General features: G+C 41.4%; 1 protein-coding gene across 1 annotated transcript in view; it reads right to left on the bottom strand.

Moving 5' to 3' along the window:
* LAMB4 (laminin subunit beta 4) overlaps positions 1-9,241 on the bottom strand; it is a 98,891-nt gene extending 89,650 nt beyond the window's left edge. Inside the window, exons 1-2 of the mRNA XM_063100053.1 lie at positions 9,208-9,241; positions 3,700-3,766 (exon numbers count right to left, since the gene is read on the bottom strand). Coding sequence (XP_062956123.1) covers positions 3,700-3,733 — 34 coding nt within the window. The 5' untranslated portion in view covers positions 3,734-3,766; positions 9,208-9,241. The remainder of the gene's footprint in view (positions 1-3,699; positions 3,767-9,207) is intronic.
* Positions 9,242-25,701: the final 16,460 nt, after the last annotated feature.

The raw sequence follows: 25,701 nt of genomic DNA, 5'->3' as shown, positions 1-25,701 counted from the left end.
GCATGATCTCAAAGGAATTCTGCTGAGTGAAAAAAGATTATTTAAGCATAATTCCATTTATATAACATTCTTGAATGACAAAATTATAAAAAGGGAGAACAGATTAGTTGTGGTCAGGGGTTAGGAAGGCAGGGAGGGAAGGAGGACGGTGTGGCTATGAAAGGGTAGTACTAGGGGTTCTCAGGTGATGGAACTGTTCTGTATCTTAACTGTGGCATGGTCACACAAACCTGTATGTGTGACAAAATCACACAGAATTAAATACACACACTTATGAGTATGTGTAAAACTGGTAAAATCTGAATAAGTTCAGTGGATTGTATCAATGTCGATTTCCTGATTATGACATTGCACTATAGTTATGCAAGATGTCACCACTGAGGGAAATTGGGTGAAGGGTATAAAGTCTCTCTGTATTATTTCTTACAACTGCATGTGAACTTACAATTATCTCAAAATAAAAAGTATAGTAAAAAAACAATCAAAGAATACCTCCCCCACCCCCCAAATTATTCATCAGCCTCCAGAGGGTGCACCAAGTAAATCCCACACTTTAATATACACATAACATATTTCAGCTGCTCTTATACACTTTTCCCTTCAGACATGAAAATTTACACCCAGCTCCTATTTCAGTAGACAGGAATGAGAGGGATGGGCTCATGATGAAAAATAATTACCACACTGTGAAATAAACATGGTTTCTCTTCAGTTCTCTCAAAAGTAAAAATATAAAGAATTTTTTTCATTGACTTGTTTTCTATTTAATGGATTTTTCTTTCCTTCAACTTGGCCTCCAGAAATATAGGCTACTGAAAAATCATGCTCTCTCTTACGTACATATTCTCCATATTCTATTAATCTGGTCATTTTGTGATTATCATCAGGCATGAAACATACATAGATCATAAGTTCTACAGCTAAGAGCATGATACAACTCTCACAAGTTACTAAATCACAGTTTGAACAGGGAATTTTCTATCTTCAACCTCATTGTAAAGATTATTATTCTAAATCAAAGTCATGACATTTCTTTCTCTTTCCTTGAGATGTGAGGAAAATTAGCTCCATCATACACTTGGTTTGTGTGTGTGTGTGTGGTATAATAAATGATCCTAGATTGATTAACATGGATTTTCCTTTTATTCATCCAGAAACCCACATCCACATCTCCTTTTATTTACTGGAATTGGCATCTAAGATAAATAGTTGTTCAGAAGTTTGGACTCCAATAGTTAGAGATTTTTAAAAACAAGTTCAGGTATAATATTTCTGCTGATGCTGCTGGTGGATTAACTAAGACTTCCTGTCCAGGGATTTATTCTTTTAGACAAGTTCCATCCTGAGTTATTTTATTGAAATTGTTGCCTTAGAGATTTAACATGTTTTTATAACCTGACTTGTCCAAACTTGTTTTGATAAGATGTGTACTTTTCAGAAAAAATGTACCAGAACTTAGGGAAAGTGAACTATTATTCCTGTAATATTATAAGTACAAATATGAACTTCTGGTCTAAAGTACTTGACAAAAAGTAGCTAGAAACATAAATATTAAAGTCTCATGCCTGAACATAGACTCAGCAATATTATCCTGGACTGAAGTTTTCAAATGTCACATTAGCCACAGGTTGGAATTGATTCAGAGAATTAAGATGTTTATAGCTTTCCACAACTGATACATTCCTAAAAAATGACATCAACCTGAAGATAGAATATTATTAAAAATGAACTTACGAGATCTGGTCATTTAAATAAAATGTGCAGTAAATTATCTATAAAGTAAAGGATCATCCAGTTTCTAAAACCTGGGGGCCAAACCAGTTTTATGTTTCTTTCTCCTTAACTTTCTCAGTCAGAACGCAAGACCAAGTGTTTAAAAAGGCTCTGGTATTTACATCAATTTCTTTGTTCAAACTACCAACCGGAAAATGCCCAAGCTGATGATGTGTGGTTGGGAGTGTGGTGCTCTGGCTCGACTAATGTCTGGAATCCTGTCGACATCGCCAATTGTAGCACCCTTAATCCTGCCCGTGACACCAATTGTCTAGCTCCACGACCACCCCAGTTGTCGGGCTCTTTTACCTGCCAGTAATCTTGCACCGACTGGGCTAATTGTTGCACTAGGGCTGGGTCTGGAGCTCCCAGACCCCTCAAGCTCATTCACAGACTGGGTCACAAAACCTTCACATGCCGGGCCGGGTCCCCAGACCCCTTCACGCAGGTCTGTGAGCTAGGTAACAGGCCAAAAGGTCCTTGGAGCCATAGGTTGGAAAAGTATGGCTGTGCTGGGAGGATGCCTGAGGCAAAATGTCTGCAGCCTGCTTCACTAAAACTCCTCTCTTCTCTCCCCTTCCCCCCCAAGAACACAAGAATAGCAACAAAACTAAAAAGTACACTGGCGCGCATGCGCACTAACTCCCCCCCTCCAATTTGCTTACAAAGGATGCTGAACCACATCCAACGGGACCCGAGGGGGGGGCCCTGACCAAATTGTTCTATTTTCCCAACAGGGAGTTTGACCATAGGCAATCCTAGATGTTTGATTTAGTTCAGGGCAAGCTGAAGTTTAGAAATCCAGGACTGATTGCAGTGAGGCCTTTTCTGCCCAGGCTAATTTAGTTTTAAAGATTTTCCTTCCAGAGAGAGGGGCCCCTTAGTTGAGGAGGGCTCTCCCAGCAACTGCAGAGTGGCTTAGAACTTCTGCAAGGTGCAAGGAATCCTGCACAGGGGCTGGGGAGAAAGTGGCGTGATCCTCAGTGGTCCCTTCTGATTTTGGATGCTGGTTCAATTACAAAGAGAACATCCAAGGCAGGTGCAGATTTAAAATGACCCTTTTCTGACAACACGAGGCCAGATCTAGGCCTACATCCTGGGGTGTAGAGTATACACTGAAGGGCCCCAGATGGATCAGGAATCTTGCTCCCACCGGCTCACATCTCAGGGAAGGGAATTTTCAGCAGACAACAAATGAGTGCTTACCACCTGGACCTGTTCTTTCCTCCATTACCAGCAAATCTAACTGGGAAATTCCCTCAGGGTTTGGAAATGGCAAAATTAAAAGGTGAGATTCTGAAAGTTTGCTATGATGAAGAAATTCAGCATGAATCTTTAAAAGAAGATCCTAAGCAATTTAGTTAGTATTCAGTAGCCAAAGGCAGCTCTGTTAAAGACATAGAAAAGTCAGGATCATAGAGAGTATTTGTTGGAAACATCTTCTCTATGATTAATGTAAATTATTCTCAGTTTATTAAAGACAGCAGAAGCATGGAGAATTTGGCCTCTTAGCTTAGAGCTGCTGCTTACTTAGAAGAGGGAATTTTGCCTACAAATTCTTCACAAGATCTCATCACTGGGGACAAGTGTTACATTCAAAGCAGAGCTATTTTCAAAAATTAAATGCACTGTATTTGTACGTTAAGAATCTGAAAGTGTTCTATGATCTTTGGTATCCTACTCTACTGACTCATCTTACTGTTGATGATAAAATTCCATTAAAGAGAAATAAAAATAGTTTGTGTGAATACTAAACATGTTTCCGTAGAATTTTTCAGTTGCTTGACACAATTATACAACAGAATAGCCATGCAACTATATAGCAGTCAAGAAAAAAGAAGTAGATATGTTTAAAAACTATTTCTACTAGATAGTTTAGGACAATTCAATACAAGGAGAAAATGGATTTTCACAATTTATACTCACCAAGGTGCAAAAAAAGGGTCAGTTGAAATTGCATTCTTTTGTCAGGAAATGATTAAATTCAATTCCACTAGGTCAAAAAAAAAAAAAAAAAAAAAAAGGTTAAGGTCAGTTCCTGATAGAATGAATCAATAATTGCCATCAACAAATATTATTTAAAAGCCCTCAGATTTGTCTAATAGTTTTTACCCTTTAGAGATGCAAAATACCTACAATATCCAGACCTTAAAAAATAAGAGTAGATAAAATTTTAACACATTTTAAAATCACAGAATTCAATAGTTTGTGGGAAATAAAATGTAAATATAATTTCCTTTGCATATTTTAATTTTAACCTGGTTTTTACTCATTCTTCTCTAGAAACTTTTTTCTAAAAAATTACACAATTAATATATACTCATTATAGAAAAAGTAGAAAATTCAAAGAAATATCACCTAAAATACCACAATCCAGAGAAAAGCAGTCACTATCTTGATGTATATTCTTCTATACTTTTTTCTTTGCATGAGCAATTTTCAAAAATATCATACTGTTTGCTTGTTTCAATCAATATATCCCAGACATCTTTCTATAGCAACAAATGCACTTTTAAGTCAGTGATTTTTAAACTAGTGAGGGGCATCAGGATCATCTAGGGGCCTCTACCAAGCAAATCTGTGCCTCTCCCCTTTGTAGATGTGACTATGCCCCTCAAGAGAGGACCCCTGCACCCCTAAGTCATTGTTGTGGAGAGCCCTGCTACAGATGGGAGTATATTTGTACCTCACTCGATTGGGAGGAAAGAAGTTTACCTACTGTCCTGCACCAATATTTTAAATTACTGCATAGTATTCCTCTGAATTCAAGAACCAGAATTAATTTAATAAATTCCTTATTGGTTGATGTGTACTTTATTTCTAATGTCTTCCTATTATAAATATTTCTGCTAATCTTTGTATATATCCTTCATTATTCCCTAGGATATATTAAATGGAGTGGAAATAATGGGGCAAAGAGTGTGTATACAGACATACATGTGTTATATCAAGAGTATATATATAGTCATGTGTTCTTTAATGACAGGAATATGTTTTGATAAATGTGTCATTAGGTGATTTTGTTGTTGTGTGAACATCATAGAATGTACTTACATGAACTGAGATGGCATAGCCAACCACACACCTAGGCTATACGGTATAGCCACTATAATCTTATGGGACCAACGTTGTATATATGTTCCATCATTGATTGAAATGTCATTATACAGTGCATAACTGTACATACACATTACATGTCATATACATATAGACAAATAAATATACTGTGTGTGTGTGTGTGTGTGTGTGTGTGTGTGTGTGTGTGTGTGTAAAGCTTCTGATGTTACTGTCAAACTGCCTTGCAGAGAGTTTGTCCCAATTTACACTCTCACAACAGCCTATGGAACAACTGTTGACTGTAAGTACATCCCTTTAGAATGTATTATGAATTTCTAAATCTTTGTCAATTTAAAAAGTCAAAAAATTATACCTCATTATTTTTCAATTTTTTATTTGAATAGTAGTAAATGTAAAAATATTTTTCATGTATTTACGGATGAGAATATTTTCCACAATCTGTCCTTCAAGGCTTTTCCTAATGAATTCTTTGTTTATCCTACTAGTTCCAAACTCCTAATCCCTCTAATCTCACATTCCCTGCACTCCAGCCTTGTCTCACCATTTCCTGCTTTATGAACCCTCCTCTCAGTCTGTTTCCTTTTCCTTGAATGCCACCCTCCTAAACTCCAATTCTAGTCTCCCTATGAAGTCTTTTTAGGATGTTCTGAAATGCCTGATTTCAGGCAAATTTCTCATACTGCGATCCAAGCTTTTTACACAGCCTGTGGTTCTTTTCAGAAGTCCAATGTCATAAGAAAATGAGTCACTGAGAAGCAGTCTTCCGCAACATCTCCTTCTGAAGATGAGTTCTGTTAGAAAAGTCTGCAATTTGGGGCTCATGACCTTATACAAAACTTTGTGATGACCTATGGGAGAATCCAGCAAGGAGCCTCAGGAAGGTCCATTCTGCATGTGCACCGGAACCCAAGCACTTCGTCTAGGCAGTATTTTCTTGTTGCCTTTTTCTCAGCCAGGCTATGTGGCCTCTAGTCAGTCACCCAGCTACACTTTTGATAACACAAAATCTCCAAACCTGATGCTGTCCTGGATTTAGAACTCCTGCCTGCGTGCTTCATTCTGTCCAGAAATGCAAAAGGATTGGCAATGTGATTATCCTTTTAATAAGAATGGGAAATATTAGCAAAGTTTGACAATATAATTCTCTATAATCAAAGAAACTGAATTCAGTAAGATTATGATCTGTGTGAAGAGCCCACGATTCAGGGCTTCACATGATCCAGGCTCTGGGTTACTGAGAGCAATTACAACGCTACATAGAAAATACCATGGCATTCCTGTTTCTCTCCAGTGGGAAATCCATTCAAAGAGCAGATTCCAAACCAAAGACTGTTTCCCACTACAGACCATGGGCTACACTCTCCCTCCATTGGAAGGGTGAGAGGGATGTAGATTGCAGAATTCCAAGGACTCAGATTGAGAGAGAAAGGAGGCAGAACTGCAATGCTTACTGTAGGAGTAAGAGAACACGTGGAATGCCTTTCGCAGAGCATTCGGGGTGCGGTGGACAGCATCACAATGCATCACATTTCTGTGATGAAAATGAAGTTCTGAGAAGTTTCTCAGTTTGAGAATTACCTTCAAGTGATCATAAAGGTCATGGTACAAATGGGTAAACTGCCCAACATAAATCAGCCAGGTTCATGAATGTCTTGCCCCAAAGAAGAAGAGCAGGAGGCTCTAGAAGATCCCAAACTGGACTAGAACAGACACCATTCCCATATTAATAATTGGCTAAGGATCATCACCCGTTGCTCAGTGAGGAAATAAATGACAGAATCACACAGTTTAGTAATCCCACTGACTGCCAAGCACCTCCACTTAGCTCAGCAGGCCACAGACTTAGATGCATCTTAGAGTCACTCGGGAAGATTTTTTTAATGAATTCTTTAAAAAATATCTATCTATTTATTTATTATTGTGGTTAAAAATACACATAAAATTTACCATCTTCACCCTTTTTAAGTGTACAGTTCAGTCATGTTAAGTACATTCAAGTTGTTGTGTGACCAACCTCCAGAACTCTTTATCTCGCAAAACTGAAACTCTGTATCCATGAAACTAGTCCTCATGTTTCCACCCCCACCCCCACCCCACCCCCGCCTCCCCAGACCCTGGGAACCACCATTCTACTTTCTGTCTCTATGGATTTGACTACTCAGTATCTCATGTAAGTGGTATCATACAGTATTTGTCTTTTTGTGACTGGTTTATTTCACTTAGCATAATGAACCTCAAGGTTCGTCCGTGTTATAGCACATGTCAGAACTTCCTTCCTTTTTAAGGCTGAATATCACTCCAGTGTATGTACCTGGAAAACTCATTAATTTGCCCCACATACCTGCCCTTCTCCTGAGTCCTATTCTAAGAGAATGGCGTAATCCAGGGGCTTCCAAACTTTGTTGTTAGAATCACCTAGGGTACTTTAAAAAACAAAACAAAACAAAACAAACAAACAAACAAAAACCTCTGCTGCCTGGGTCACATTCCATACCATAAATCAAAATATCTAAGGGGAGGGTTTTCCGGCATCAGTATTGTTTAAAGATCCCAAGTGATTCCAATGGGCAGCAGTTAGAGATTCATTGCATAACCATGGACCAACTTGCTCGGGACAGAATTTGAGAGTCGTCCTTGATTCCTCCCCCTCTTACCCTTCAAATCTAAATTATCATCAAGCCCATTTAATCTTATCAAACCATGGTTCTCAAAGTGTGATCCCTGGGCTTAATAAGGTGACCAATTCATCCCGGTTTGCCAGGGACCTTTCTGGTGTTAGCACTGAAAGCCCCCAGGTTTTGGAATCCCCCTCAATCCTGGGCAAACCCAGATGGTTTGTGACCCTGCTGGACTGGCAGCATCAGCATTACTTGGGAACTTGTTAGAAATGCAAATGATCAGCCTGCAGCCCAGGACCTACCGATTCACAAACTCTGAGGATGGGGCCCAGCACTCTGTGATTTTACCAGCCCTCTGTGTGAGTTTGATGGATGCTCAAGTTTGAGAACCAACGCCCTAAGTAACTCTGAAATCTTTACAATGTGAAGGTCAGAGCTGCTGTACCTAGAGATGGCAGCTAACACTTAATGGGAACCTACTCTGCAGTGGTGCATTCTTAATTGTGTGGTCTGGTGAGCTTGAGTAATACACGTAAAAGTGATTGGGACTTTTGACATTGTATCCCTTATTTGGATGAAAAGCATGTAAATATGTTTCCAAAGGGCATTGGACGCATTTTGGTAATTGTTTAATGAATGCTGCTATGTAATGCTGGTCTTGAAACACATTAAGTGTTGCAATAAACTATAAAATACTTTGAACTGACAATAATTAACTTTCTGGCATTGCTGATCGGTTTCATTTACTGACTGTTCACTAATGTTGCCTCATCTGCCCTCACTTGAAGGCTTTGCCCTGTCCAACGTCTGGTCAGAGTTTCCTCTTTTTCATTGAAACATTTGAATGAAACAGATGAAGACGCAGATAATGCCAAACTGCCCAACTCAGACCCATGGATGGAAATAGTGTTTGAGAAAAGCATCTCCACTAGAAAGGCAGGCATTCCACTTCTGTTTCTACCGCTGTTCCTGTCTTCTGCAAACGCACAGTATTAAACACAGGGGATAATTATAACACATTTATTTATATTAGTCCTTAAGACTTTTTCTGGCATGCTACCCATTTACCATTAAATGGGTAATTTTTTACATCGAAAGTGACAGTTCTCACAGAAATCTTATGTGTAACTTTCCCTTATTTGTGTAAGATATTTTTTCGCCACATTACGTCAGGAATCATTAGCTATTTCAACTATGTTTTGCCTAAATTGCATCGCAGTGAGAAAGCAGAACGCAGAGCTATAGAGTTTATTGTTTTTCAGGAACATCATGTTTTTCTTAAAACTTAATTTACACATATCTAGGATATTAGCAAAAATATTTTGAAAATATGAATAGTTCTAAAGAATTTAAACCTTTTTGAAAATGTCATAAGTTTTATCACCAACAACTATGTGTTCACCGAACGTACAACTCAGAATTGTGCATTTCAACACTATGTCATTTGGAGCGTCCTTTCAACACTACAGAAAGGCTCAGGTCATTGGCTGCACCTCTCTATGCACTAAACATCAATTTTCCAGTTGGATACTGTCTTATGCTTTGATAACTTGTGTATAAGTATATATCATCTGATTATTTCTCACTTAAAAAAATAATTATAATTTTTGGTCTAATATGTTATACTCTCTTTTTACTCTATGCTGACTCCCCACGCACCCCCCAAATTCTCAACTTGAAGATACCTTCACTTAATTCATAAAATGCCAACTTGCCAGCGACAGCAGTCATGACTTACCGGGATTTGAGAGTCTCTGTCAAGAGGCGCAGGCAGCAAACAGGGCATGTAAAGACACACCTGAAAGTGAGAGTCGATTTAAGTAGAAAATGTTCTCCCTGAGGCACCTAGGGCTAGGAAAAATAGATGAGAGGTATTCCAAAACCTGCCAAAAAAAGGTGATTTGTGAAGTTACTTGCCTTAGATTTTGACTTTCACACACACAAACACACACATACACCCTGTATACAGAGGGAAAGAGTTCGATTTTATGGCAAATGTTCTCATTTTCTATAAAACGAATTTTAATTGCCAGGGATAATGCAGAGATATTTTGCTCCCTATTTTATATGTTTACTTTTTCTGGTACATGTTTCAGTGGTCATTTTCAGACAGCTTGATATTTTCTTAGAAATGAGAAACCCCAAGCCTGTCTCAATCTACTTCCAGGGGGACCACGTGAAATACTTTTGTTTGGGTTCTCAAGGCTCTGTCCAGTTCTAACTGGCTTAGGATCACTTTAAACGTCTCACATTTGTTTACCTTGTGAGTGGGCAGGTATAACCATTGTGAGAATTGCAGGCTTAAGCACTTTGGAATTTCATTCTCCTACAAAGAAGGTTTATAGGATAGGAAGGGAGCTAAGGCAAAGTCTTAAAATTTACTCACCTATCAATACATTAAAGTATACATTTAAAATCTGTGCAGTGTCACTGGGTAAATTTATGGGTTGCTTGAAATGATATATTTGGAATACCAAGAAGCTCATGGGAAATACCCTCATGGAAGAATAGTGGTTGTGAACTAAGCCAAAATGGGAGATATTCATTTTTACAAGACATTTACCAATCAGAGAATAAATTCAAACATTCCCCAAACACTAATTTCATAGATCTGTGAGTGTTTCCAAAGGTGATTTTCAATGGTTCTTACCTGTTATTTGTGTTTTTATTTATTGCTGTATTTTAAATTGATGTCACTGTTGTTTTTAATTTGGTTCCCTACAGGTCAGGTTAATCTTCTTACTTCTGATGTACTAGAAAGAAAACTCCTAGAAGTCAGGCACCACATCTTTTCCATTTCAGGACTAAGTACAGAGGAAGTTTGCAGTCAATATTCACTGAACGAACCTGTTTCATCTCTTTATACAAACCAACAACGCCTGCAAAACACCAGCTAGCAGGAGACCAAAGAGCAGTGTTTGTTTTTTAGGTAAAAACTTCAGCAAGGAGGTTGAGTGAAATTGAGGGACTTCTCAGTTTGTTCAATTGATGGTTTTGTGTTCTGTTTCATTAGTCTAATGCTATTTTTTTCTTTAGGCTTTTAAATTATTGTGCAAAACATAAAACCTTAAGCACTGAATATATACATATACTTTAAACTTACTTCACACATTGGAATTCCATAAAAAGTGTTTTCCTTTTTGTAGGGAAAGTGAAGGAAAATAGTCAGGGCCCCTCAGATGTTCAGAATCTTGCCGAGCATTTGATGTAAATATGCACGTGCGCTCAGGTGTTCCTTGGTTATTGTCTAACATAATTGCTCATGTGCACCCAGGTGTCCTGGGTTATGGACTTAAGTATAAAGGACAAGTAGCTCTGATCTACAGGGCCCCCCATCCCCAGGGGGCTCCACGTGGAGGCTGCTACTGTTGCTGCCAGTACCCTTGGGATGCCCCGAGAGGTCGCCTCCACGACCACTGCCTACTGAGCTCATGTCATCTGCTCTTGGGATCTTTCCCAATTACCTAGCATGGACGTGCGTATGAGGGGTCTATGCCCCAGCCTGGCATGTGAGGGGTCTGTGACCCAGTCTGTGCAATGGGTTTGAAGGGCCTGAGCCCCTAGCCCTGACAATAACTAAAATAATGAAACATTTTGACTTTAGTTATTCTGAATTGCTTTAACAATACAATTAGCGTAGCTATTGTCTCAACCAGACAATTGGCGTAGTTGTGTAGCTTTATACTTTTAAAACATGTAAATTTAAAAGATTTCTGTGTTCTTGAGTGATTTTGTTATATTTTAGGTGTTTTCTCCATATGTGTATCTTCAGTTTTATAATGAAAATCAAAGTGACACCATATTTCAAATTTCAAAGATCTGCCTGTTTTTCTGCAAGTTGATGCCATGCCTTAAGATATTTGCCTCCATCTCAGAATGGCTTGACTGTTTACCTTTCAGGATTAGGGTTAGGGTTAGAGTGCTGTCAGATAGGAAGTTTTCAAGAAAAATAATTTGCCCATTGAACAGAAAGTTTAGTCTATCAGTTAATCAGAATCGGTCTCTCAGTATAGCTCTTCTCAAATACAGTGTGGGCATCTCTTGTTTCTCTTTTCGAAAAGGAAAATAGTTTTATTGCTTTCACTGAAAAATAATATATGCTGATTTACCCCAAATCAAGCAATATAAAGACATATGAAGAAGAAAGTAAAAATCACCAAAAAGCCTTCTTTTGGTGGATATCTTTCTAGATCTTTCCCCTCTCTCTCACTCCCATTCCTGCTTGCTCTTTCTTCTCTCCTAAGTAGAGAGAGAGAGCACAGGCCGCAGAGCAGGAGCAAGCACCCAAGCTCAGCAGTGTGGAATCCCAACTCTGCTTCTTCAGTTGCAGAACCTTCAAAACTGGTAAATTCCATTAGGTATAATTTACCTAATTCATTTGTTGTAAGCATACAATTCATTCGTTGTGAGTTGTCGTAATTGTAATTCAATGCCTTCAGTTGAACTAAAGTTGAGTAGGAGAAGTGAACATTTCATCTCTTGCCTAGGACAGGGTATTTCCTCGGAAGGAGCCTGGGAAGAAATTTCTTGGTTCAGACTCATCTCAGCCAGAATTGTCTGATGAGCCTTCTCCAGCTATGACCTGGCCTGTCTTTAGTGGCCCATCTAACTGCTGAAGAGACTTGCCCAGACTCAACAGGGTTTCATGAGGGCCAAGGAGTTTTCACTGGCCATAACGAGCCTTGCAGGTCCTGACAGGATATGTGGAGGATTACTCAGTCTCAGAAGACCTTGAAACAGAAAATCAGCCTTTAATGATTCAGGGAACCTGAATGAAGCTAAGATCACCGTGCTCAATGGAGCTGACACATGCTGCCAAGGTTCTGAAAGGACAGATGGGTGTGGGCCTACCTACCAAGTCCTCAGGCAGTGAGGAAGTGGCAAAACCCGCCCTAACAAGTGATGTCAACTGTCCTGTTCCTCAGAGTGACCCTGGCAGCGAGCCCATGGGCACCTGGAGAGAATCCATGTGGATTTACCCTTTGGTTTCTTTTATAACTAACTCTCCTAGTTCCCCCCTTTCCAGAGGAAGATGGGAAGACCCATGCAGCCTGCAGTGGCCTGGGCCTGAGGTTATCCCTGCACCTCCCACCTCAGAACCCACCCCTACTAGTCTCTAGTCTAGCTACAGAGACTGAGGTAGATGGAGCTCGCAGGACGTTTAAGGGAGAATGGGAGACTCGAATCCATCAATTTGTTTTTATAATTCCTATAAGAATTAAAAAATGCATTTCGGTATTTATAGAAAAGTGCTGAAATGTATCAAATTTAAAGTTGTTGATAAACATGTAAAAGCTGTGTAATTTCTACACAAAAATTATTAACACAGTTATAGAGCGTGAGATCCAGCAAGGACTTTAAATTATAGTTCTCTTTGCCCTCAAGGTAAGAAAACTAATATCTAGAGAGTTAAATGACTCGTCTAAAGCCACCCTCTGCCTTTCCCACTCTAACAGCTCATGGCAGATGGCCACGTCTTTTATCGTGCTCCTTGGTGTGGTGGCTTGGTGACACAGAGACTCACTAGCACACTTGAAGGTTTCAGTGAATACAGAGAAATGAGAGTGTTTTGTAGGAGAATGAGGTGTATTAAGTAGTAATTTAATCTCCACATCAACCCTGTGATGTAGATGCTAAGTTATTTTCATTTTATAGGTGAGGAAACAGGCACAAAGGAGTTAAGTAACTTGTCTATGATCCCACAGATATCAACATTTCTATTAATTTTCCTAAATAAACTGATTAGCAAAGATGCAGGGGAGGTAGAAGTAGTAAAGATCAGGTTGTTGGGGACAATCACAGGTATGACCCAATCTGCCCAGAATCCTTCCCTCCAATCCCACTGAACTGTGCTAGGAAAAATCATGGTTTTTACATTTTTAAGTGGTTAAGAAAAATCAAAACAACATATTGTGACATATAACAATGACATGAAATACGAAATCTGGTGTCCCTAAGTAAGGCTTAATTGAAACTGCCATTTTGTTTTGTTTACATATTGTCTGCAGCTGCATTGTCTATGTGACAGTGGCAGAGTTGAGTAGTTGTGAAAGAGACCATACTACCTGCCAAGCCGAAAAGAGATACTATCTGGTCCTTTACAGAAAAAGTTTGTTAACCCATAATTTACTTAATGTCACTAGAGTCTCAGCATCGCTGCGAGGACATTTTTCCTAACCCTCCAGTCTGGGCTGGGTTCCCCTTCTGGGTGCACATAATACACTCTCTGTACGTCTCCTGCAGCAGTTGTCTTTGTGATGTGGTCACTGACTCTCTCCCTATACCTCCATACCTCACTGTAAGTCTCTTGAGGACAGGGACCATGTCTTGTTCACCCTTGGATTTCCAGTGCCCAACATAGTGCCTGGCACATAATGGGCACCCAATGTTTGTTGAATGAATGCTTCTCCCATCCTGTACTGGGTAGCAGGATGTTAAAGACCATGAGATCTATGGAAGAAGAAAAGAAGAAAAAGGAAGATTGGGGAATGCAACCTCCAGGGAAGACTGAAAGAGAGAAAATGGTGTTTATGCCTTGCAGAGTTGGGTTTATAGACGTATTTAGCAGGTTTGGGAGAATCTATGAATATTTTTGAGGGGAGTCATGTGCATGTGCAGTGAGTAAACACAGATGCATCATGTGTCCCACGTTCATTTCCAGGTGAAGATTTAGTATTAAAAGGAGGTGGAATTTGGCCCCTGACATCAAAAGGTAACTATAGGACATGAAAGATAGTTTGTGCATAGTCTCTATGAACCAGCTGAAACTGGTTTGGAGATTGTGGCCACTTATCAGGAAGCAGTGCTTGCAAAGCCAGTTCTCTGTCCAATCGCAGCTGTAGCAGGGCCACAAAAATAAGGGGGTCAATTGGCTGTTGCCAGGTGGCCTGCCAGAGGTCAGTGGGAAATTTTCCCGCTGTAGCTGTTTCAACATTATCTTCCAGGAGCAAGTTTCTGCTTATGTTACAGAAAAAGAAAAGCTTCATGACAGTAACATAAATTTATATTTTGTAAGTGGGAATGTGTGTTTAACCCCTTATTCTGCTATGGTTTTTGGTTCTGTTTGGTAGCTTTGGAGTGTCTCTTTTTAGCCACAGGGAATCCATTTTGTCTGTCTGCTGGGGTATATTTTAACAGGGGGTATTTGCATATCACAATATTCTAAATAAATATTTAATGGCTGGCTATCTATCAACCTATTTTTAAGATAAAATGACAGAATCAGTATTTCTTTGACAGTGGGTGTAGCAATAGTAAAGGTAAGCTTGCTGGGGCTTAACAAGAGTGACCGTGCTCTGAGAAGGTGGCATGTGCCCAGATGAGAGCTTGGGACTAAAGAGCCTCAGGAGGACTGGCTGGTCTTAACTGATGTCCCAACGTGAGTGAGTTGCAGAACTTCCAGGAGTACCTTTCTCGTTGCTTTCCACCTTATCTACTTATCCATAGGTCTCAAAGCCCCTCCTGCTTGTCTTTCCATCTCCATTAATTCTTTGATTTTTCTGCTTTGTTCTTCTTGCCATGGCAAGGAAGTTGCCCCTCACTTCTGTGGCATTTTGTGTCACTCAATGTGTTTGAGCTAAACACTCCCCAGAATCCAATGCTGGTTTTTGTTGTTGTTTTTTTCTGGCAGCTCTTCGTGCTGCTCTGAGTTTTCACTTCTGGAAGGTACTATTGGTGAGAAAAGCCAAGGGGTAATGTTCAATAATCAATACAGAATTTATGTCATTAAAATAGCTTAGAGAATGAAAATATGGTTAGAAAAATGATTCACAGAAAATTGTAACACTTTAAAGGAGCTAAGCATTGTACTGTTACAAGTGTCCCTAAACTGGCATAGACTCTTCCTTGAATCTGTTGAGTTTCTTCGTTAGGCTTCAGGTGTGGTGCTCTGGCCTTGTCCTGTTATATGATTTGTCATCACTTTGTTGACATAGAAATTCTCTGGCCCAAGACCTGAGACCATGTGGAATCTGATGCCACCTCTGCCTACTATAGGCCTAGGCACAAATGTCAATTCCTCAAAGGCAGTTACCTTCTTTCTGTTCCCTTTGCAGCACTCATACATCTAGTATATTGTGGAAGCTACCGGAGGTATTGGCATTTGCAGGATTAAATTACCATCTACCCATGTGTTACAGGTTTAGCTGTTTCCTTCACCCTTCACCCCAAATTCATGTATTGAGGTCCTAACCCCAAGTATCTCAGAATGTGACCTTATTTGAAAACAGGGTCATTGCAGATGCAATTAGTTAAAGTTAAGATGACGTCATACTGGAGTAGGGTGGGTCCCTAATCCAATGTGACTGGTATCCTAATAGAAAAGGGGAATTGGGAAATAGGGAGACACGCACATACAGAGAACACCATGTGAAGACTGGAGTTACGCTGCCACAAGCCAAGGAACTACCAGAAGCTACCAGAGAGGCCTGGAACAGATCCTTCCCTAGAGCCTCCAGAGGAGCTGGCCTTGCTGGCACCTTGATCTTGGACTTCTAGTCTCCAGAAGTGTCAGACAATAAACTCCTGTTGTTTAAGCTGCTGAGTTTGTGGCACTTTGTGATGGCAGCCCTGGCGTCCTGCATTTCGTCTTTCTTCCTAACCCCAGTACTAGGACTGTGGGTTGTCATCACTTGGAAGTCACTGTCTTTTGGGTTTGTTGACCTTGCTGATTTTTTAAGTTGAATGCTCCCGCTTCTATTAGTCTCCTGTTGCTGCTGTAAAATCACCACAACCTTAGCGGCTTGTAACAACACAATTTATCATCTTAAAGGTGTGAAAGTCAGAAGTTTGGAATCAGTCTCATTAAGCTGAAGTCAAGATATCAGCAGGTTGATCTCCTTCTGGAGGCTCTGAGGGGAGAATCCATTTTCTTGCCTTTTTCAGCTTCTAGAGGTTTCCCAAATTCCTTGGCCCTTTCCTTATATCACTCAAACCTCTTGCTTCCATTGTCACATCTCTCAGCACTAACTCTGATTCTTCAGCTTCCCTCTTAAAGGGACCCTTGTGATTCTATTGGGTTCACCAGGATAATTCAGGATAATATCCCCCCTCAATTCCTTACTTAATCACATCTGCAAAATCATTTTTACCATGTGACATAGCATATTCTCAGGTTCCAGGGATTAGGATATGGGCATCTGGGGGGGGGGGTGCATTATTCTGTCCACCATACTCTTTCCATCCTCTTCCTTTCCAAATTCCATCCACTTTTCAGGGTCCTCTCCTGGGACTCTTCTACTCCAGTCCAAGTGACATCTGTCTTTGTGATTATAGTCTATATATAATACCAGAGGGCTTGGTCCTCGATCCTAAATTGTGGAGCATGACACAGTCATCTAGTTCTCTAATTGCTGTGAAGTGAAGGCGCTTTGAGTGCAGAGACCACTGTTTACATCCTCCCAGCCTTCCTGAAACACTGGACGTTAGCTATGGGCCCAAAGATGTAAAAACTGTTTAAAGGAAGGATTCATTCTTTTATGGAATAACTAGATGCAGAGGAGCAAATCCAGACCCCCACATATGCCCTCTCTTCCTCCTCTCTTTGCACACATAGGATAGAGATGAGCCTGAGCTTGGCCGAGCAGAGCAGAGCACTGAGATCTCAAAGCTGTTGTCTGTGCATGCACGTGCTCCCTAGAGCAGGGCTGGTGAGCAGTTAGGCGTGACTTTCATATCCCCACTGTGCCCTTCCCATTGCTATGGAAAACAATAATCATGACACACCCTGACAACCTCTAACAAGCCCCAACGAAGTTTAATGGACTTTACGAAGCAACTGGCAAGTCTGAGGAAAGTCGCGAGAGCTTTGGCTCTGCCTTCTGGAATACCTCACAGCCTCACAACCATCAGAGCTGGGATGATTCTCGAAAACTGGCTGTCCTCACATTGTGCTCTATGTGCTAAAATATTAGAAGAGAAAGTTGCGAGTCTCTGCTCTTACATAAATGTGGGTCCAAGCCTAGGCTGATGGCTCCAAACCCGGATATCCAGAGATGGTCATATCTTTCCTTCTCATTGCCTTTGGACTGAGGGTCTCCTGGCCTTTAAAAACAATTGGCTTTCTTTTTATTTTTAAATATTAGTGTTTCACAATGGCATAGACCTATAGGCCTACTCTTCTCCCATTTTGTAATCAGACTTATGTAGTTTATGTTTAAGGAGAAATAATTTAAAGGGAGAAAGAGCTCGTATTTTGGAGTCAGACACACTTGAGTTCATATGCTAGATCTCTTCTACAGTTGTGTGATCTTTGGAAAGAAAAGTGGTGCCACCTCACAGGATGGGTGAGAACGTTAAATGAAAATGATGTGTACACTGTCTTGTAGAGTGCTTGGCATTTAATAGACACTAAGGGTGGATTCATTATTTTCTTTCTCCCCATGTTAACACAGCAATTCCATGCTAAATAAAGAGGATTCAATGCTGAAAACACATATACAGTAGGAACACATCATGAGGACTGTTTGCATTTTGGGGAAAGAATGTGAAAGAATGTAAAGTAATATGCAAAGATTATGTCTTAGTCTGCTTAGGCTGCCATAACAAATACCACAGACTACATGGCTTAAACCACAGAAATTTATTTTCTCACAGTTCTGGAAGCTAGAAGTCCCAGATCAAGGTACCAACCAATTCAGTTCCTGGTGAGGGCTCTCTTCCTGGACTGCAGACAGCAGTCTTCTTGCTTTGTCCTCACATGGTGGGGGGCAAGGCGGGAGAGAGAGAGAGCGCACTCTGGTTTCTCTTCTTGTAAGGATGCTAATCCTATCACATAAGGACTCTGCCCTTAGGATCTCATTTAACTATATTCACCTCCATAAAGGCCCTGCAGGCCCAGTCACACTGGGGGTTAGGACCTCAACATGTGAATTTGGGGATAGGGGAAACAGACATCTAGACTATAACAGATTACATGGTTATGTTTACATATGGCATTTCCTTTTGTGTTTTGGGGATTTTAGCTTGGGGATTTGAAATTGTGTTAAGATTTATAACAATGCTTCCTTCTCTACTTCTGGCTTTCTGGACCTGGCCAGGAAGGAGACCAGAAGGCTATTGGCAGCACCATTCAATGCTCTGGCATTTCCCACAGCAGTGGAGATGAGTGGTCTTTTCGCAGATCACCTGATGCATCTGCTCAATGAGAGTCCCTATGGTTGATTGCAAATGAAATGGGGCTTTTGATGTTACCTGAGTGGCCTCAGTTAGCAGAATTGCCATCTTGAGAGTTTGGAGAGAGATGCAGAGAAGGAAGGAGTGAGAGACAAAACCTAAATTCCATGTCTCCTCCTCTCCAAAGACCTTGTGGTCTCTCCACATGTCATCCCCTCCCTGTGCCCCCTCCTTAGTCAGTTGTCAGCTGAATGCATCAAGATGCCAGCTGCTGCTCCTTCTATTTTCACTGCTTATTCTATGTCTATATCTCCACTCAATGCAGCAATGCCTTATTCTAAAAATGCATTTGATCACAGTGTTTTTGTGAAAAGCTGTACATGCCTGTTTTCTTGTACAAAGTGTCCAACAGTATTACATACAATTATATTTCTGCTTTTTAGGGAGCTGGAACCTCTTTTTTTTTTTTTTTGCCAGAGGAAACAAAAGTACAGGTCTGAAGGAAAAGCCACAGACAGGAGTGGCAAAAACAGGGGATGGTGCTGAGGGGAAGACATGTCATTTGCATTGGTGGTCTGGGGAAGCTTAGTTTGTAATGTCTTTACTAACACCCACTGAGTGCAAAGCATTGCCCTGGGCTCTGAGCCCTATTGTCTGGGAGAAGGGAGAGAAGGAGAATATTAATCATTTGAAAGGTGAAATGATCCTGAGTTAGCTGAGAGTCGGTCCTCACACACCCAGACACTTTTCAGTCTTGTGTGGCCAGGCTTAAACATGTTCATATGGCTTCCTGGGGGCTTTGATCCAAGGTGGGAATGTAAAATTCCCACCCTGCAGAGGTGGTTATGCATAAAGGAACTCCGGCAGTTAGATGGAGTGGTATATTCAAATGTCAATATAGAGGTCGTGAGCACATTAATAAGGGGATGGAAACATAAAGGAACTTCTTTAAAAATGCTTAAATATGTGGGAAAATGGTTGCATGTTTACTTCAGGGAATGGTAGCATTCACTTATTCTGTCCTTAATTCACTCAACCAATATTTATTGAGTATCAACCATGAGCCAGGAACAGTGTTTGGCACGTACTAGGCACTCAGTAAGTATCCTTGATAAACAAGAGAGTGCATGAGTCTTAGGCATTTTATTCTAGGCACAAGGGACATTATGGGGAACATAAGAGCCAGGTCCCTGCCTCTCCGGGGCTCTAGTTGGGGAACATGGATACTCAGTAAGTAAATGAATAAATGCAAAAGCAAATTTCAGACAGTGCTCAGTGATATAGGGAAACCAAACAGGGTGATTTTTGTGTATTACAGAGAGTAGCCGAGGAAAGGGGCTATTCGTAGACAGGGTGTGAGGGGAGGCATTGTTCTTGCTGTAGCCTGAAGAAGGAGGAGTGAACCACGCAGAGACCTGGAGGAAGAACCTCCAGGCAGAGGAAACAGCTAAAGCAAAGCCTCTGGGGCAGGAAAGGCTGTATCATGTGTGGAGAAAAGAAAGGGGCCAGTGTGGCTGGAGTAGAGTGGGAAGGAGAGAGAGAAGGGGCCATGGGAGGAAATTTGGATTTTCTCTCAAGTGGAGTGGAAAGCCTTTGAAGGATTTCAGGCATGGAGTTACATAATGTCTCTATTGCAGAGATTAGCAAACTATGGCCATGGGCTGAATCTGGCCAGCCCCCCGTTACTGCAAATAAAGTTTTATTGGAACATAGCTATACCCATTCTTTTTATTGTCTATGGCTGCTTTTGCTCTATGTCAGCACAGCTGAGTAGTTGTAACAGAGACTGAATGGCCTGCAAAGCCTAAATTATTTACTATCTCATTTGTTGAAGAAGAAGTTTGCCAACCCTGCTTTCTTGTGTGGAGTATGGCTTACAGGAGGGCAAGTGGGGACGCAGGAGGGAGACTGGAGATAAAGAACAGGCATGTATTCAACATGTATTTCAGAAATGGACCTATAGAATTGACTGATGGATTTGTTGGGGTGGGAGAACCATGATGACTCCCAGGGGTTTTGCCTTGAGCCATTGCAGTGCCATTTACTGATAAAGGACACTGTTATAGACTAAATGTCCCCCAAATTCGTATGTTAAATCCTAGCCTCCCATGTGATGGTATTAGGAGGTAGGGCCTTTGGAAAGTACTTGGGTCATGAGGGTGGAGCCCTCATGAATGATATTAGTGCCCTCTTAAAGGAGAACTCTTTTGCCTCCTTCCACCATGTGAGGACACAGTTAGAAGGTGCCATCTATGAATCAAGCAGCAGGCCCTCACCAGACACTAAATCTGCCAGCAACTTGATCTTGGACTTGCCAACCTCCAGAAGTATGAGAAACAAATTTCTGTTGTTTAGTAGCCACCCAGTCTATGGTACTCTGTTAGAGCAGCCCAAATGGACAAAAACAGGCACACTGCAGGAGGGAAGTTTGTAGAGTTCAAAACAATGCGAGATTTAAATTTTGCACAGGTTAATTTTGAGATGTCATTTAGACCACATGTGGACAAAGAATTGAAAGTGTGGAGACAGGATGCTGTTTAGGCTCGGGTGAGCAAAAATGAGAGATACCAGGAAGGAGTAAGGCAGGTAGTGAAAAGCCTGGGAGAGAACAATAAGAGAGAAGAGGGGAGTGCCATGCTGGAGATATCAACAAACTAAGGCACCAGAGAGGCCCCAAAGGTGGCCTTGTCACAGACAGGCTGGAGAGCAGAGACATAAATTAGGGAGGGACTGTCTCTCTATGCTGGGGGTGGGGTGGGGAGGTCAGAGAGTGGGCAGCTTTCTCTGCTCCTCATGCCCCCTGGTGGTGAAGGGGTGAAACAGACATGGCTCTGGCCAAGGCTGCCAGCGTTTAGAGGCCTCCGAGTTTGGAGTCAAATTTAGGAAACAGATGCAGGAATCACACAGATGGAGCTCAAATATCGCTTCAATTCAAAGGTGGGTTTGGAGACTGTGGATTTGATGGTCAGCCATAATTGGATTTCCTAATGTCCACCCCATCTCCCACTTCTAGACCTGGGGGCCACCCACCCAAGGAAGTCTTGGTATCCTGGAGCCCATGTACATAGATGCTTGACAGACAGCTGTCAACCCCACTAGCAAGTGGGCTGGGACAGAGATGGCCACCCACAGATCTTTCTCTAGAAAGCAGACCTGGGTCCTGACCCCTTGCCTTTACCACATGGAGACAGGGCAGAGCCAAGTGCCTCCCACCCCCCACCCCATCTTTGGGCAAGCAGACCAAAGAGAAAGAGAGAACCAAGAACGACAGGAGTCACTTATGCCCAATTTCTTTCTTTTTCTTTCAAAATCAACTTTATTGAGATATAACGTACATAAAATAAAGCACACCCATTTTAAGTATATAGTTTTACGAATCCTGACAAATGAACACACCCCTGTAACCACCACCATAATCAAGATATAGACAGTCTCCATCATACCTGAAAGCTTTCTCAGCCCTTTCCCCACCCCCTGCCCTAGGCAACCGCTCACCTGCTTCCTGCCATTATAGACTGATGTTGCCCATCTCAGTGTTTCATATAAACAGAACTTCTGTGTTTGGCTTCTTTCACTCATTCCTTTTTATTGCTGATTAGTATCTCATTGGTATGAATATTGGTATGATACACCGATATTTGTTTATCCATTTACCTGTTGTTGGGCGTTTGGATTATTTAAAGAATTTTGCTATTATGTAAAAAGCCTAGTTTCTTCTTTTAATCTCGATGGATAACTCATCCGTATTCCTATGGATGGGAGAGCATTGAGTGCAGTGTTTCTCACAAGTTAGCGTGCAACCGAATCATCAAGGGGGCTTGTTAAGGCACAGATGCTCGTCAGCATCCTCAGAGCTTCTGATTCAGTAGATCTCGGGTGGACCAAGAATTTGCATTTCTAACATGTGATGCTGCTGCTGCTGTTTCAGGGATCACACTTTGGAAACCATCGGTCTTGTGGCATCGCATTGGAAACCATGAGGACAGGGAGGTGAAGTGCCCCACGGAATGGTGGTGTACTTGTCATAAGCTTCAGTTTTATACAATCCCATCCACTTAGACAAATATAAGCCTAGGGATGGTTTCTTCTAACAGCTTTATTGAGGTGTAACTTACATACCATAAATTCACTTGTTGTAAGTATAAAATTCAATGATTTTTAGTAAATTTACCAAGTTGTGCAATCATCACCCAAATCCAGTTTTAGAACATTCCCATCACTCCAGTAAGGTTCCTCATGCCAATTTATAGTTAATCCTTGTTCCCATTCTCAGTGCCAGGTAACCACTAATCTACTTTCTGTCTTTACAGGTTTGCCTTTTCTGGACATGTGAAGTAAATGGAATCATGCAATATGTAGTCTTTCGTGTCTAGCTTCCTTAACTTAGCATAATGTTTTTGAGGGTCTTCCATATTGTAGCAAGCATTACTACTTAAAAAAAAATGCTGAATAGTATTCCACTTAATAATAAAGATATACTCTTCAATTGTGTGAATATAGCACTTTTTAAATACATTCATCTGTTCATGGACTTTTGGTTTTTTTTTTTTGACTATTATGCTTCTATGAACACATATGTACATATGTTTTCATTTTCTTGGGTATACACTTAGGAGTGGAATTGCTGGGTTATATGGTAAATTTGTATTTAACATTTTAAGAAACTGCCAAACCGTTTTCCAAAATGGCTGTACCATTTTATATTCCCACCAGCAATGTATGAGGAGTCCATTTTCTCTAGGGAATTTTTTATGAGGAATACAAGAGAATTTGAGATCAAACAGTGGGCTGTGTGAAGAAATATATTCAAAATACTGTTCATTAAATACTTTAAGTGCATACACAATATTGTGGGGACGAGCTGTTTCTTTACACTGGTTTCAGTCTTGCCTGCACATTAGAATAATCTGGGGAGATTTAAAAAATCGTGATGCCCAAACTACATCTCAGACAATTACAAGAGATGCTCTGGGGGTGGGTGGGCAGGCATCAGGCCCTTACAACTCCCCAGGTGATTCCAGTGGGTGACTGAGACTCTGAATGAAAACGTTTGTTGAGTCATTCACTGGGATAACGAGCTACATGGTGATAGCTGAAGAAAGACAGTGTCTATAGGACAAAGTGAGTGAGACTGGAGAAGTTTCATGGCTATAGAAGGAACAAAGGACGTACTGTCTAGCAAATAGGAGCTTCTATTATTATCCTTATATACTTTCTCTGGTCTTATTTCAACTTTTTCAACCTTTTAGACTGTGAAGTGAGGGAGAGAAGAGCTAACTGAGGAGGGTGTATGCGGTGGGGCAATGAAAGATTTCAAAGGTCTGTGTGTTTCAGGTGGGAGAGACTTGAGCCGTGTAAATGCCAAGAGACAACGCAGTTCAGCAGGAGAAGGGGCAACTGATGGGTCAGAGTCCACCAGGGAGGAGAGAGGTGTGCAGACCCAGGCAGAAAGACTGGCCCGAGACAGTCGTAATGGGGTAGACGTAGAGGACGGGAGCACACGGAGGCAGGCATCTTGGTTTGCTAGCAGGAAGAGGAGGGAATTCCCATCCATGTTTTATCTTTTCTTTTTCCAATGAATTGCTATCTAACGTCACCTTGTAGAAAGTGACTTGTGAGGGAAGGTGGGAGAGGGGGCAGGGCTGAATGCCTGAGGAGAGTGGAGAAGATTTGGGAGAGTCGTTGCTGAGTGAGAGAGCTCAGCTCACTGAGAAGAACAGCAGGTCTACTGGGCAGTGCTGAGTCGAACCATTTGGAGATACTTGTGCATTGACAGTGAAACGCATCTCCATTGTCTCTCAGCTCCTAGGGGCAGGAGGAGAAAGCAGACAGTCAACTCGATCCTGAACCGTGTGATTCCTCCACATATGTTTAGAAAAGACAGAAGGAAAAAGGACTTTGGGGTAAAGCGGGAGCATTTCAAAAATGGACTATAGGGCCGACCCCGTGGCTCACTCGGGAGAGTGCAGCGCTGGGAGCGCAGCAGCGCTCCCGTCACGGGTTCGGATCCTATATAGGGATGGCCGGTTTGCTCACTGGCTGAGCGCGGTCACAAAAAAAAAAAAAAAAAAGGACTATAAAACCCATGCTGGAGAAAGGACAGAATAAAGGAATAAGCTGAAGGGTTAGGAAAAAGTAGAGGAGACAGTGGGTTGGAGAGGGTGTGGGCAGAGAGGGGGATGCTTAGATGGTGTCGTTAGGCGGTAGAGACGCTAGGGAACGAGTGGGGGACGACGGGTTGTCACGTTAGTAATGGCAAAACCCATGGTCTCCACGCCCACATCTTGTCCTCACTCTGTCTCGCCCGAATCCATGACCACTCAAAAGTTTTTACTCAGGCCTCATGACTTCCACGTCTTCCGATTCAAGGAATATTTCCCAGTCCTTACTTTGCTTGCTTTTTTCAGTGTTATGTGCTACCGTAAACCAATCTCTGTTCTTGCTGAGGTCTCTTTCACCGGCTTCCAAGGCAACACATCCTCTTTCCTTCCTCCCAGCGTCTCTGGCTCCTTTACTTGTCTCCTTTAGAGGTCCGTCTTCCTTTTCCTGTCCATCTTATTTGGGAGTTTCTTAATAAGGTGTAGTCCTCAGGCCTCTTTCCTGCATTCTCTCTCCAGGCAACCTCATCTGTGCCTTGGCTTATATAACTACTCATCATCTTAGAAGTTTATCTATTTATTTATTTAATAGAAATACTCTTCTCCCATTTCTCTCCTCCTGTTTTTTTTTTTTTTTTTTCAGTGAAAATAAGAACTGTCCACGCTTAAACTGTGCTTTTCTGTGCTGTACAATCACAGAATATCAAACCATTGGGGGCTAAGTAGCATACTTTGGAGAAAGAGGGGGAAGCCATTTTAAGGACGTACCCTTCTCTCCTCCCCACCAACTTGCTGCAGTGATAGGGATGCCTGGTGGGACCCACGAGGCACGTTGCTCCTACCTCTTTCCCCCCTGAAGCCACCCAGCCACCCGGCAGCAGTCAATAAGAGGAAGATTAACAAAGTTCGCAGTGACACATGCTTACTCCCCAGAAGCTGTGAATGTGTTAGAAAAAGCTGCAAATCCCATTCTCCCCTGTTGCGGCAGGCCATCATCATCTGCATGATCAGACCACAATCTG

This window comes from Cynocephalus volans, chromosome 6 (genome assembly GCF_027409185.1).
Source record: "Cynocephalus volans isolate mCynVol1 chromosome 6, mCynVol1.pri, whole genome shotgun sequence".
NCBI lineage: Eukaryota > Metazoa > Chordata > Mammalia > Dermoptera > Cynocephalidae > Cynocephalus > Cynocephalus volans.
Note: the sequence above shows the minus strand (reverse complement) of the source record. Positions and strands in the feature narration are given on the sequence as shown.